Here is a 16,713-nt window from a genome sequence, read left to right on the forward strand (position 1 = left end):
CATAATAGTAAATCTTCAACTTACATATGTCCAACAATACCTCTAACTATTAGATTTAATGGGTCTAAGACAAGTCTTTAGCTCACCCTCAATCATAATAGAAGAAATTCCATAGTAAAATATCTTAACATATCATAAACTAGAAAGATAAAGGAGTATTGTTCTCGGAACATGGGAACTCACCAAAAGTAGTCTTCAATGGAATATCAACTAGCCACGTGGAGGAGAACGAGAAAGAGCACTGATCCCTACATGGTGATATCATGTAGGCAAAAGAGTATGCGTTAGTACTTTGAATGTACTAAGTATGTAAGGATGCATGAACATTGAGGAAACATTAAAAACATTTATGTAATATGGAACATAATTTAATGTATGCATAATAAATCATATAGATATCCTTTAAAACATTCATTTTGTGGGAAATTAACCATAACCGACATTTAAGACCATGCGAGCTATTACATGGAATCCAACATAACCCCCTACGTTGGCCGGGGAGACTACTTGCCAGGTAGAACTCCGTCAACTTCATTCATTTCTTTAACTTTAACTTTAAGGGCTATTTATGGATCCATTAGCCTAAGCCTACAAGAGCTCCTATGTTGGCACATAGTTAATGAGACAAGGGGTTGCTACTAGGATTCCCTTATCGAATCCCACCTCAATGCCTCATTCGGTGCTAAGTCAATCCCACAAAATAGTTTAATACTTTAAAATATTCATAGCATATAACTTGAGAATTCAAACATCATATTCGGTAGAATAGCTCATTAAAACATTTGATAATTCAAATATACAAGAATTGTCCTTATTGCATAAAGAATCAATCATTAATATCATTTCATCATTCTTTCATTTCATAAGACTCCCTTTTTGATCATAGATATTGCTTTCATAAATATTTATTTGGAGTCAAAGCTTTCAAGTCAAACTTTATTAAAAACATAGTAAAACTAGGTGGGTTCAAATCACTTCAACTTGCAAATATGTATGTAAATAAATATTCATAAATACTTTGAAATCCATTAATTAAAAATCATGCTTTAAACAACCCACCATAAATTTCAAGAGTCTTTAAATAGATAAATAGAGGAATTACTTGTAAACCATCAATTCATATATATGAAATTATGTTGCATCAAAATAGAGCAATACTCATTAGTTTAACCATGATTCATATTATTAAGTAAAAATAAAAATTTACCATAAGAAAATATTATTTAAAATCAATAGACTTAATTGAAATAGTTTTTGGACTATATAGATGGAAGAACTCATGGATAAACATCTACATAACTTAAGAGTAAAGCTGAAAATAAATAAATATAATTTATCATATAATCAAAATAATTTAGACATGAGAGTGGAAGGAATACTCTCATTGAAGCCTTACATACCTGGAGACCGAAGCTTTAGTTGGTACCGAAAGACTTAATGAACACTCTTGAGTCCTAGCTTCTCTCCTCGCCGGAACGTTTTGTGTATTATCCGGAGTATATGAATCACCGGAATAGTATTTCTTCACTACTAAGAACTAAAACTATATTTGAGAATATGTAAAGAAGTGTATAGAGAGAATATTTGCTTGAGAAAGCTTGATGAATAAAATGAGGAAATAAGGTGGGTATTTATAGGTGGGAAAAAGGGACCTAACAATAAATAAAATAATTATAAAGAAAAATCTGAATATTTAGTGGAATATATTGATGTCATGGATGATGTTAAATGTCATTAATGCAACAGTGTAATTTAAAATGTCATTTAAAATATATTTCATAATTTTGCAAGCATATGACAAGAAAAGTTGAGATGTAAAGATTTCAAGTAATTGAGCAAGGGCAACTTAATACCTTAGGTTTGGGTAGAGGGGAAAAGATGAGGGTATCTCTTAATCATATCCGCTTCCGCTTCCCATGTTGCACTTTCTATTTGTTTATTCCTCCAAAGAACTTTAACGGATGCAACTTCTTTGTTCCTCAATCTCTTAACTTGCCGGTCTAAAATTTCCACAGGAACTTCTTCATAGGTCAAGTTTTCTTCAATATTCACTACTCCCATAGGTACAATGGAACTAGGATCACCCACACGTTTTTTCAACATAGATACGTGAAACACCGGATGAACCATGGCCATTTCCAATGGTAATTCCAACTCATATGCAACCTTACCAACACGTCTCACGATTCTATAAGGCCCTACATATCTAGGGCTCAATTTCCCTTTCTTGCCAAATCGAACCACACCTTTCATGGGTGAAACCTTCAGATACACCCAATCATCTACATTAAACTCAAGATCCCTTCTTCTAGTGTCTGAATAGGACTTTTGACGACTTTGAGCCGTCTTCAACCTTTCTCTAATGATCTTCACCTTCTTTAAAGCATCAAGTACCAAATCAGGGCCCAACAAGGTCATCTCGCCTACTTCGAACCAACCAACTGGTGATCTACATTGTCTCCCATACAAAGCCTCAAATGGCGCCATCTCAATACTTGAGTGGTAACTATTATTATAGGCAAACTCGATAAGAGGTAGATGATCATCCCAATTCCCTTTAAACTCCAACACACAAGACCTTAACATATCCTCTAGTGTTTGAATCGCTCTTTCGGCTTGCCCATCCGTTTGAGGATGGAATGCTGTGCTCAACTTTACCTTAGTACCGAGGCCTTTTTGAAATGATCTCCAGAAGTGAGAAGTGAATTGGGTACCACGATCCACAATAATGGATAATGGCACACCATGCAACCTCACCAACTCCTGAATATACAACTTGGCATAGTCTTCGGCACTATAGGAAGTTTTAACCGGTAGGAAGTGAGCTGACTTAGTCATTCTATCAACAATTACCCAAATCGAGTCATGACGCTTCCGGGTATGAGGCAAACCCACTACAAAATCCATATTCACATCTTCCCACTTCCAAGTTGGGATTTCAATGTCTTGGGCTAGGCCACCCGGCCTTTGATGTTCGGCCTTCACTTGTTGGCAATTCGTACATTCGGACACAAACCTTGCTATGTCTTTTTTCATTCTACCCCACCAATACAACTCCTTTAAGTCTCGGTACATTTTCGTTGAACCGAGATGAATGGAGTATGTAGAATTATGAGCCTCCATCATGATCAAACTCCTTAGGCCATCAACATTTGGAACACATATTCGACATTGATAGTATAGTACCCCATCTCCTCCTTGGGAAAAGACCTCTATCTTCTTTTTATTTACCAACTTCTTTAACTCGATAAACTTTGGGTCAAGATCTTGCTTGGATTTAACATCCACCACCAAAGAGGATTCAGACCTATTTTGAACAACCATACCCCCATTATTAGTACCACACAACTTCACCCCTAATCTAGCCAATCGGTGAACATCTTTCACCAACTCCCTCTTACTTTCATCCACATGGGCCACACTCCCCATAGACACTCTACTAAGTGCATCAGCAACCATATTAGCTTTACCCGGATGATAGTGCACACTTATGTCATAGTCCTTAAGGAGTTCTAGCCACCTCCTTTGCCTTAGATTAAGGTCCTTTTGGGTGAACACATATTGAAGACTCTTATGATCAGTATACACATCCACATGCACCCCATAGAGGTAATGCCTCCAAATCTTCAGAGCAAAAGCAACGGCCGCTAATTCAAGGTCATGGGTAGGGTAGTTACGCTCATGCACCTTTAATTGCCTAGAAGCATAGGCTATGACCTTGCCGTTTTGCATTAAGACACAACCTAAACCAATCTTTCAAGCATCACAATAAACTACAAACCCCTCTAATCCTTCTGGAAGAGTCAAAAAGGAGTAGAGGTAAGTCGATCTTTTAAGGTCTGGAAACTCTTCTCACACTCATCTGTCCATATGAATTTGGATTTCTTTTGGGTCAATTTTATCATAGGAGATGAGATGGAAGAAAAGCCTTTGACGAACCTTCTATAGTACCCTGCTAGACCTAAGAAGCTTCTAATGTCTGAAGGAGATAATGGTCTAGGCCAATTTTTGACTGCCTCTATTTTCTTAGGATCAACCTTGATTCCATCACCGGACACTACGTGACCAAGAAATGCTACCTCTTTTAACCAAAATTCACACTTACTAAATTTTGCAAATAATTGTTTATCCCTTAATGTTTGAAGCACAACTCTCAAGTGATTTTTATGTTCTTCCTCACACCGAGAGTAAATTAAAATATCATCAATAAAGACTACTACAAAGGTATCAAGGTAAGGTTTGAACACCCTATTCATCAAGTCCATAAATACCGCCGGTGCATTCGTCAACCCAAAACTCATCACCACAAACTCATAGTGACCATACCTTGTTCGGAAGGCTGTTTTGGGAATGTCACACTCCCTTACCCGTAGTTGGTGGTAGCCGGACCGAAGGTCGATCTTGGAGAAGTGACTTGCCCCTTGTAATTGATCAAACAAGTCATCTATTCTAGGGAGTGGGTACTTGTTCTTAATGGTCATCTTCTTTAATTGCCGATAGTCTATGCACATTCGAAGTGACCCATCCTTCTTTCTTACAAATAGAACGGGAGCACCCCATGGCGAAATACTTGGTCTTATGAACCCCTTCTCTAACAAGTCCTTTAATTATTCATTCAGCTCTTTCAATTCTGCTGGGGCCATGCGGTAAGGAGGAATAGAGATAGGTTGGGTATCGGGGAGAAAATCGATACCAAAATCAACTTTCCTTTCAAAAAGGACACCAGGAAGGTCATCAGGAAAGACATCGGGGAATTCATTGACTATAGGAACCGACTCAAGAGGAGGACTTTTGGAGTTGACATCCCTAACCCTCACAATGTGATAAATACATCCCTTAGAAATCATTTTACGGGCCTTAAGATAAGAAATAAACTGATCCTTCACCACCGAATCATGACCCTACCATTCAATAACAGGCTCATTTGGAAATTGGAATTTGACTCGATGATTTCTACAATCTATGGAAGCATAAGATGCATGTAACCAATCCATCCCAAGAATGACATCGAAATCTATCATGTCAAGCTCAATGAGATCACAAGGAATAACTTTATGCAAGATAGACACAAGGCAACCCCTATAGACCTTTCTAGCAATAACTGACTCACCAACGGGGGTAGACACCAAATAGGGCTCTAATAACATTTCAGGTAAAACATCAAATCTATTAGCAAGGAATGGAGTAACAAAAGATAAAAATTTGCACCCGGATCTAATAGTGCATACACATAAAAAAAAAAGACCTTTAACATACCGGTAATGACATTGGGTGCATCCTCAACCTCTTGTCTCCCATGCAAGGCGTAAAAGCGGTTGGTGCATTGGACACCTCCTTGGACTTGTTGACCATGAGCAATTTGGCCTTGAGTCCTACCACCACCATCTCTACAATCCTTAGCATGGTGGCCCAGCTTGCCACACTTAAAGCATGCATTGGAGCTAGCTAAGCATTCCCCTTTGTGAGTCCTTCCACACTTCTTGCAAGCAGGGAAAGTTTGAGTAGCAACATTCTCTCTTGGAATCATTGGTTTACCACTCTTTTCCTTGTTGAACCTTGGAGGAGGAGTATTGGTGGAACCTTGTCCCATAAATCGTTGCCCACCTTGGTCATTGCCATTGTTACCATAATCGGACCTTTGAGGGTTAAACCCTCCACCATCCACTCTAGCTTTTTTGAACCCCCTTGATCTCTCTCTAAGCTTCTCTTCTTCAATTTGTTCTGCGTAAGTCATTAACCGAGAGATATCCATCTCCTTGACCAACATGGCCATTTTGCACTTCTTGTACACCAAGCTTGACACACCAGAAATAAACTTGCTCATCCTAGCTCTTGGGTCGGAGACCATGAAGGGAGCATAGTTGGACAACTTAGTGAATTTGAGAGCATACTCCCTCACGCTCATACTCCCTTGACGGAGGTTGATGAACTCTTGAATTTTGGCCTCCCTTAGCTCCAATGGAAAGAAGCGGTCTAGGAAGGAACCTTTGAACTCTTCCCATCCTATCGACCCTATTTTTTCATCCCTCTTAACAACCCATTGTTCATACCACACTCGAGCCACACCTTTGAGTTGATAGGCTACTAGCTCGGCCTTCTTATTTGGTGGCACACCCATGATAGCCACAATCCAATACACCTCATTAATGAACTCCATAAGGTCCTCATCTAGTTTAGAACCATCGAACTCGGGTGGATTCATCCTTTGGAAATCCCGAATCCTAGAGGCTGGATTTTGCATTTGGGGAGGAGGAACGCCTAGATTCCCTTGGTTAGCTATGACTTGGGCTAACAAAGTAATAACACTGCGAAACTCGGCATGGGTTACCCCGTCCCCATGATGTTGGGCATTAGGAATCGGAGGAGGTTGGTCCTCATCGTCAACCCCTGCTCTTCGAGGTGGTCTTCCACGAGTCATTATCTAGAGAACACAAAATGGGTCATTAGTTAAAGGAAAGCTTAGGACACACTAAGGCACGACATGAATTTGAAAGAAGTGAAAATTTTCCTAAACGCCTCATAGTCTCTTATTCATAATTATGGCGCGCTTCACAACCATGAACAAGAACCTATTCGACGCGGTATGTTGGACTTCCAAGGATCATTCAAAACATCGGGCTCTGATACCAAGTTTGTCACGACCCAAGCCTAGGGCCTAGACGTGACATGGCGAATGAGGTACCCAAAAGTACCTCAATCAAGCCTCTTAGCATTCTTTTAGCCTTTCATAGGTAATGATGATAAACAAGCGGAAATCATAATAGTAAATCTTCAACTTACATATGTCCAACAATACCTCTAACTATTAGATTTAATGGGTCTAAGACAAGTCCCTAGCTCACCCTCAATCATAATAGAAGAAATTCCATAGTAAAATATCTTAACATATCATAAACTAGAAAGATAAAGGAGTATTGTTCCCGGAATATGGGAACTCACCAAAAGTAGTCTTTAATGGAATATCAACTAGCCACGTGGAGGAGAACGAGGAAGAGCACCGATCCCTATATGGTGATATCATATAGGCAAAAGAGTATGTGTTAGTACTTTGAATGTACTAAGTATGTAAGGATGCATGAACATTGCGGAAACATTAATTATGTAATATGAAACATAATTTAATGTATGCATAATAAATCATATAGATATCCTTTAAAACATTTATTTTGTGGGAAATTAACCATAACCGACATTTAAGACCATACGAGCTATTACATGGAATCCAACATAACCCCCTACGTTGGCCGGAGAGACTACTTGCCAGGTAGAACTCCGTCAACTTCATTCATTTCTTTAACTTTAACTTTAAGGGCTATTTATGGATCCATTAGCCTAAGCCTACAAGAGCTCCTATGTTGGCACATAGTTAATGAGACAAGGGGTTGCTACTAGGATTCCCTTACCGAATCCCACCTCAATGCCTCATTCGGTGCTAAGTCAATCCCACGGAATAGTTTAATACTTTAAAATATTCATAGCATATAACTTGAGAATTCAAACATCATATTCGGTAGAATAGCTCATTAAAACATTTGATAATTCAAATATGCAAGAATTGTCCTTATTGCATAAAGATTCAATCATTAATATCATTTCATCATTCTTTCATTTCATAAGACTCCCTTTTTGATCATAGATATTGCTTTCATAAATATTTATTTGGAGTCAAAGCTTTCAAGTCAAACTTTATTAAAAACATAGTAAAACTAGGTGGGTTCAAATCACTTCAACTTGCAAATATATATGTAAATAAATATTCATAAATACTTTGAAATCCATTAATTAAAAATCATGCTTTAAACAACCCACCATAAATTTCAAGAGTCTTTAAATAGATAAATAGAGGAATTACTTGTAAACCATCAATTCATATATATGAAATTATGTTGCATCAAAATAGAGCAATAATCATTAGTTTAACCATAATTCATATTATTAAGTAAAAATAAGAATTTACCATAAGAAAATATTATTTAAAATCAATAGACTTAATTGAAATAGTTTTTGGACTATATAGATGGAAGAACTCATGGATAAACATCTACATAACTTAAGAGTAAAGCTGAAAATAAATAAATATAATTTATCATATAATCAAAATAATTTAGACATGAGAGTGGAAGGAATACTCTCATTGAAGCCTTACATACCTGGAGACCGAAGCTTTAGTTGGTACCGAAAGACTTAATGAACACTCTTGAGTCCTAACTTCTCTCCTCGCCGGAACGTTTTGTGTATTATCCGGAGTATATAAATCACCGGAATAGTATTTCTTCACTACTAAGAACTAAAACTATATTTGAAAATATGTAAAGAAGTGTATAGAGAGAAAATTTGCTTGAGAAAGCTTGATGAATAAAATGAGGAAATAAGGTGGGTATTTATAGGTGGGAAAGAGGGACCTAACAATAAATAAAATAATTATAAAGAAAAATCTGAATATTTAGTGGAATATATTGATGTCATGGATGATGTTAAATGGATGACAATTTATGTCATGAGTGATGTCAAATGTATCTAGATCTTTCTATGGTAGGTGAAATGAGTTATCTTTGACAGAATACTCTTTTTGGAAGCTGCGTTTGAATAAGATAAATTCCTTATTAGGATTTGGTGTCTTCATAAGAATTGTAGATATGGAAGTCTAGTTTCATATCGGTCAGGAATCAACCAATTTGTATAAATCTACAGTGAGATATGATTTTTCTTCTATAAACACTCATTTCCGTCACAGCATCCTACCTTACAAAAATTAATTCATTTGACCTATTTAACCTTCGAATCTTAAAATATGGTCTTCATAAAAATTGTAGGTAATGATCTTGTGGTTACTCAAAAATTTGAATCACTCAATTTGGATATTCCTACGAAAAGTTATGCCAAAAATACAGAGGCTATATCATGTTTAGGCGAAAATTGAAACATCGTATACAACGTTTTTAGGGGATGTTACACCCATGAGAACAGCTGTTGTGGCTCTAGAGGAAATCTTGTAAGATCTTGATAGTGTGGTGACAAAACATAGCAGCCAATTACTCTAAGATGATCAATATTAGCCTTCTTGTGAAATAATAATTCATAAGGGGCCTGATCCTGCAAAACAGTTGATGGTAACCTATTCATGAGATGGACTGCAACCTTGACACAAAAACCCCAATATGTAGTAGGGAAATGGGCCTGGAATTTGACTACCCTGGCCATTTCTAGAATTTGTCTATGCTTTCTTTCAACCACTCCATTCTGCTGAAGAGTGTATGAACAACTGCTTTGATAAACTATGCCTAAGCTATGGAATAATTCATAGCACTGTGAGTTGAAGAATTCAGTACCATTATCAGATCTAATAATTTTGATCCTACAATTGAACTGAGTGTTAACATAAGCAACAAATTATCTCAAGACAATAATTACTTCAGTCTTCAATTGTAATAGATTGATCCAAGTGTACCTTATGTGATCATCAACAATAGTGAGGAAATAGTTTTTCTTATCTAATGTAGGGGTTTTATAAGGACCCCATAGGTCTAAATGTATCAGTTCAAAAGATTTATCAGCTCTAAAAGTACTTAAGGGAAACTGCAGTCTAGTTTGTTTTGCCATGGGGCAAATCTTACAATGGTTATGAATATTGACATCAATCTTATTTCTGAATTCTGGCATGTGTTTCATAGTAGAAATAGAAGGATGACCCAGTCTCATATGTTATAAGTTGCATCTCTCATCAACAGTTGCTAGGTAGGCCTGCTTTACACTTCCTTTTTGCTCTTCATATTTATCTAACCTTTAAAAAATGTATAAACCTCCTTGCAATCTATCAATCCCCTTCACCCTGTCACTGTACAAATCCTGAAAGATATAGTGATCAGGGAAAAAATTAACTGAACATCATAACTTCTTAGTCAATTTTGACACTGATAAAATGTTATATTTATAGTCTGGCACAAACAGTACATTTGAGACTTTTTCCTTTCCAAATAGCTCAATGCAACTGTGTCTCCATTTGGCAAATACATCTTTAAACCTCTACTGGTATGTGTATTGTGTATGTTCTTTAGTAACTTCTCATTTGCAGTAACATGGTGAGATGCACCAGAGTCAACTATCCACTCACACTTAGCTAACTGAGACAGCAAATAAGTTATAGTACCTGTCATATGAGCTTGATACTCTTCAGAGTCCTTGTCATCTGAAGCATAGTGGCCACCCTTGCCATCTTCTCTTCTGTTATCATCGGCATATTGACTTTGATTATCAGTTGTGCTTGAGTGTTTCTTTTGAGAAAGACCTACATTGTTAGCAATTGTAGTATGTGTATCCCTTCTCCAACCTTCACCATTGTCTCTTTTGTATCTATGCTTGTATGAGTCCTTCCTCCAGCCCTCACGATGACTGTTATGCCCTTCATAGTTACCTCTCATTCTTCTGTTAAACTTACCATCTCTTTCTGTAGAGTACCCAATGATCTTGTAGCAGTCATTCTTTGTGTGGTTTCTCACGTGACAGTTCTCACAGTACATGGAGCTTCCCTTGTAGTTGTCCCTTTTCTTAGCCTGCATTTCCATTAGATTAGACCTCTCAGTGTTTGCCTGCTAACTTTCATCTTGCACTATCAAGGCATATGTCTGATTCACAGTTGGTGTAGTGGACTTCATCAAGATTTGCTTCTTGGCCTGATCATATGACTCGTTCAAACCGCTTAAAAACTGCATTAGCCTTTGCTGTTGCAAGTACTCAATGTAGTCTTTTGACTTTGGACAGCCACAATTTGGAGAAGGGGCTATCACTTCAGATTCATTCCATAGTTCCTTCAACTTTGAGAAATATACAGACACTGGATCAGTTCCTTGATTAAGATTCGCCGTTGCTGTGTGTATTTGAAAGATCCTTACACGATTCACCTTATCAAAACTCTCCTTTAACTCTTCCCAAACTAAATGTATGTCTGACGCATAGATGATTCCACTGAGTAGATTTTTCGACACTGTGTTTATGATCCATTAGAGAACGATTGCATTCACCGTCTCCAATTGTTCATGAAGCGACTCATCAAATGAGTCATTTGTGCATGTGCCTGTTACAAAACCCAATTTCTTCTTGGCCAAAAGCGAGATTCTCATGGCCCTACTCCAAACTCCATAGTTTTCAGATTCGGTGAGTTTCACCCGATGCAAGCACGCACCCCAAGGTGTCCGATGGGTGCACATATAAGGGATGACCATGCTCTACGACCATCCTCTCATGCGAAGAGTGCGATTGTGATGAATCTCCTGGCGTTGTCAAGCGTTGACCTTCCACCATTACTCCTTTCGGTGTTCTTCAGCTCGAGCTCTGATTGAGCTTCAATTCTTTGTTGTTGTTCTTCAGTTCGAGCTTCAATAGTCGATGGACTCCTCAATCCCGCTCTGATACCATGTGAAAGTGGTCATCGGAGAGCTTCTGAGAGAGGAGACTTCTAGAGAGAGGTTTAGAAAAAGAAGAAGAAGCAGTGTATATTAGAGTGAGAGAAAAAAATATCTACACTTTCCCTTTCTTATACTTAGCTAATCACACTTAACCATCTAACTCCCTTAATTACTGTGGCATCCATAGCTAACTAACACTACATTTACAATGCTAACTAGCTAACTACCACATCATTTACACCACATTATTTACACATGTTATCATCCAATAGGGGGGTTCTTTGCTGAGTTTCAATTTTTTTCCATTATTCTCTGTTTCGAGTGTTGTGAGGGAAATTAATGGAAATCTTATCCTTCCTAAAAGAGAAATTATCGGATGAGGAGTTAATTGACACGATGGTGATAGTCATGTCACCAGAGGAAAGGTGATGATTACTATTTATGAAGCTGAGGGCTTGGCATTCAATTATGCTGGGACCCATTTTGTTAATAGTGATGGAAGCTGGTCTTATCACATTTATGTCATTGTTTCTGTTCACTTTTCTTTTTCTTTCCGATATAAGGACCATTGGGTTATGTTTTTCTTCATTTTTTTTGTTTTAAATATTTATTGTTTTGACATCGATTGGGATGAAAAAATTAGTTCGTGAAGAAAATATAATTTGTCTAGCTCATTCAAGTTTGGGTGAAACAACTTTGACGTGCTCAATTCTATCTATTTAAAATTTGATTTGATATGTAAGTCTAATTGACCCACTAGAAACTGTCAAAAAAATAATTAAAAAGGCTTTTTTTTTTCTCTTTGTCAATATAGCTCTAATAAATAAATAGTTATTATATACTTGAATAATAATTTCTTTTTATAAAATATTTCAGTTTTTTTAGGTTTATTTTTAATAAATAAAATCAAACTCAATATTATTGATTCTTTAAGATATAAAATCAAATCAAACCTCAATAGCTATCGATTTAATTTAATTTTCAATTTGAATGAGATTTTAATCAACTCGTAAATACCTTACAAACTTGCCAAATATAAAAATGTTTCTAATAAATGGAGAAAGGATCCTAATTTTTTTTTGACCTAACATTAAACAACTCTAGTTGAAACTTCAAAATCTCCAGAATATTTGGTTGAATTAATCGTACTAAAGTAAAAATTTTAAAGTCAATAACATCGCTGCCTATAATTTCTTTTTCTTTTTTTCGTTTTAATCAAATGCAACAATATTCGAAATAAGAAGATTCAGCTGTTAATTGACTGCGGTCTAACTTAAATTCAAGAATTATTCTTTTATACCAACCAGACATCGACATAAACCTAGCTTTGATTGGACTTTGAAATATGTATATAAAGTATTTTATTTTTATTTTTATATTTAGTATATTTTCTTAATACACAATATAATTTATTAATGAAAGATCTTCGACTGACTATTCATAACTAAAATTAGAATAATTGATAAAGAATTTTTCTACAGAAAAAGGGAGCTTCGTGTTACAATAGAAGCAAAAAAAATGTGAATTATTGTGGAATCGAAAATGATTTATTTTATAAAAAGAAGATATTAATGAACTACTATGAAATGATTTCTAGAAATTCATCATTGTGTTTGAATGGATTCAAAATTATGTTTGTTGTCAATAATAATAATTTATAAAGAAAAAAAAAACAAGATTGACTATCAAATTAAATTTGAGTTTTACTTTTGCAATAAAAACTTATTACTAGTAGTTCATAGCATCGTTAGTAAAAGTTAATAATATGCCTATCATTCTTTTCTAGCGTTTTAATATATATGGTCAATGTCATTTTAAAAAATTAATGGAGGGTGACCCACGAAATTAACTTAAGATCAAATAAAGTAGGATGTACGGAAAGGGGATTGTGATGTTTATGAACGTGTGCACTAGCAATAGTGCGCACTAAGCAATAGTGATAAAAAAAAAAGTAGGACGTACGGAAAGGGAATTGTGATGTTTATGAAGGTGCGCACTAGCAATACTTATAAAAGTAGGATATTATTCATTTTGAATTAAAACGTGAGTTTTTGTTTGTATACACAATAATTTTTTTTTTCAATTTAAGTTTCACTTTATGATTCATCGCGAAGTAAGTTCGATATGACTCATCACCTTATGAACTCTTTTGAAGATTAATTGTGTGTCACTCATATTTTTCGAGTATTGATAACCATCAAAGTCCGAATTTTTTTTCCTATATATTTGTAAGTTACTAGTAAATTGTCACATGATAGGTTTAAAATCATAAGATTAAATGACATTTTGATACACTTTAGAAAATTTTAATTTAGGACCACAAGATTTAAAAATATTCTTTATTTTTTCATAAATTTCGTGTAAAGTCAAGACCAGACAAGTAAATTAAAATGAATGAAATATTACTTTTTGTAAAAATAAAACAAAATCGTACAGTGTTCAAATAAGCAATTACTGAGATTATTATTACAATATAAGAGACGGATAAAGGGTATTTAGACAAATTAACACTCTTAATATTAAGGCTATTAAGTAGTATCTTTCTTAAGGGATAATTCCTAAAGTATTTAAAGGCATGTAATAAGCAAAAGTTTGTATATATTATTTATTAGAAGTAACAAAAACAATTACATATTTATTCTAGTGACCTTTCTCGTACTAGTACAAGTGCATACAAAGAAGTACTCAATCAAAATCACTAAAGAAATTTTATTACACAAGGTCAAACGTCATATTATAACTATATATATGTATCAAAATCAATTTCCCAAATTCAGTTGTGGTGTAGCCTATATGTTGGAACAGCCATCAAATGATTGGCTCTGCCAGTGACTATACCAAATTGCTCAGTCATGTCCAAATCCTTAGGGTTCATGTCATTTGGGAGCTCCCAATCAAAGCAATGAACCAATTGTGCCACCACAAGACGAACAATAATTAATGCCAATTGCATCCCGGGACAACTTCTTCTGCCAGAGCCAAACGGTAAAAGTTGAAAATCACGTCCACGAACGTCTATGCTACTTTCAAGAAATCTATCTGGCAAAAACTTCTCTGCTTCAGTCCAAAAATTAGGATCCCTATGAATAGTGTATGCATTGACAATGACTTGTGATCCTTTTTTAATATAGAAATCATCTACCATACAATCTTCTATGGCTTCATGAAGTAGTAATGGGGCTGCAGCATGTAGCCTAAATGACTCTTTGAATACCATGTTCAAGTATTTCAAATTTTCCAAGTCAGATTCTTCCACCATTCTATGTAGGCCTACTACTTCTTCCAACTCTTTTTGGAGTTTCTTCATAATATCAGGATTCTTGAGAAGCTCTGAGAGCATCCATTCAATTGAACTTGATGATGTATCTATTGACGCCACAAGCATGTCCTAAATTGAAATAAAAAATAAAAAATTAGTACCATTAAGCTTGTTACTCTGCATAACAATAATTTGATTATGATGAATCATCTTAGATCAAATCGAGTCATAAGACTAAAGATAATATAAAATATTCAGGTAGTGTACTCTAATTAATTTTCCAAGTGACATGCAGTTGATTGATTGCTAAGATAGTAGCAAGCATTATCCCCTTTTTTCCGGTTTACCTGCTCCCTCCGTTCTATTTGATGGGACATTCTTTTTTTTAAATCTGTTTTAAGAAATATATCTTATTATAATTAAAAATAATTTAAGTTTAAAATCTTTTTTTATTTTTAATGAAATAATTTATAATTATATAATATTTAAGAATTGTTTTAAATTATAAATTATCAAAGTCTTTTTTTTTTTTTAAAACACCATATTAAATCAAATTTAGTCAGTCATATCTCTTTCCATATTTAGTAAGTAACAACTTAATTTCAAACTTTCTATGTTTAGTCTTAATGAAAAGTTTTATAGCCAAAATTCTATTTTTTTTCTTTCTCTTAAACTTTGTACTTAGTTAAATATTTTCACGTAAATTGAAACGAAGAGAGTATTTAATTTGAGATTGGGAATGAACATACCAAGAGGACGGCTTTGACATGGCGACGATCAAACTGGAACTCTGCTTCACCAGATTGCATAATGGTCATCATGGTGTCTACAAAGTCCTTATTTTTCTTTTGGTCCATAGCATGGACATGTTCATCAATAATCTTCTCTACAAATTCATCAAGCACCTTAGCAGTGTCCTTCATTCGACGTGTGAGTCCTTGGAGGTCAATAACACCAAGAAAAGGGAAAACATCACCAAGATTTGGTGTTGCGGCTAGTTGTGTAACCTCCTGAACTAAAGATTTAAAACCCCTTTTGTCCAAATCCTCATCCATAAACTTTTTCCCAAAAACCATTAAACAACTCAAGTTGGCACTCAACGTCGAAACTTGAGCACTAAGATCAACATCAACACGACCATGAGCTACTTCTTTGATCGATTTGATCATAATGGCAATTTCTTCACTTCTAGTGGATTGGTACGAGTTAATCTTCATGTTACTCAACAAATGAACCGTGCACAATTTTCTCATGTTACGCCAGTACGCGCCATACTTTGAGAAAATTAAATTCCTTTGGCCATACGATATGTATTGAGCGGTCTCGTTATGAGGCCTACTAGCAAAAGCATGATCATAAGTTTTGAGGATTTTTTCAGCTGATTCAGGGGAAGATATAACATAAGTTGGTACTAATCCTAATTTCATGTACATGATAGGACCATGTTTTAGGGACAATTTGTGGAAATCTTGAGTGGGATTTTCACCTAAAAGATGGAGGTGTCCTAATATTGGAATCCCTTTTGGACCAGGAGGAAGTTTTTTCTTGTTCTTGATACTTAGGAACTCATAGAAAATGAATAATACAGTAAGAGACAAAATCAATGTTGCCCACATAAAAGCCATGGCCAAAATAATAGGACAAATAATGTATAATATTTGCTAGTGTGTTGTATGATTTATGGGAGAGAGCACATATATTTATATAGGAAAATAAATCATGTGAAAGGCGGCTGTCAATAGCTTAGCTAGCTACTAATTTATTGTGAAAAGGAAAAAGTCTATATTATTAGTTGGTGAACTACATAATCGTGTCGGAATATTATTGTTATTATTTTGAGTAGTTTGTCGTTACAAGAAAATGCATAAATAAATAACTGACCGACCTTTCATTTAAATGTATATTGTTGTTTCACTACAACAACAGCAACCAAAAAAAAAATAGAAATAAATTCTATAGCTAAACAATGAAATTTATTTGTTGTAAATTTTATTTGTGGCAAATTAGCTATAATTATAAGAAAAATGTATTACCTATGAGTCATTTAACAAC

At 35.2% G+C, this 16,713-nt stretch overlaps 1 protein-coding gene across 1 annotated transcript; it reads right to left on the reverse strand.

Annotated features, from left to right (window-relative positions):
- Positions 1–13,983: 13,983 nt before the first annotated feature.
- LOC129887294 (cytochrome P450 71AU50-like) lies at positions 13,984–16,331 on the reverse strand. Its single transcript, XM_055962339.1, has 2 exons — positions 15,411–16,331; positions 13,984–14,790 (listed from the first exon to the last, which is right to left on the reverse strand). The coding sequence occupies exons 1-2, from the start codon at positions 16,284–16,286 to the stop codon at positions 14,176–14,178; spliced, it is 1,491 nt and encodes a 496-aa protein (XP_055818314.1). The 5' UTR covers positions 16,287–16,331; the 3' UTR covers positions 13,984–14,175.
- Between the last annotated feature and the right edge of the window lie 382 nt (positions 16,332–16,713).

Source organism: Solanum dulcamara, chromosome 1, assembly GCF_947179165.1.
Source record: "Solanum dulcamara chromosome 1, daSolDulc1.2, whole genome shotgun sequence".
Taxonomy (NCBI): Eukaryota; Viridiplantae; Streptophyta; class Magnoliopsida; order Solanales; family Solanaceae; genus Solanum; species Solanum dulcamara.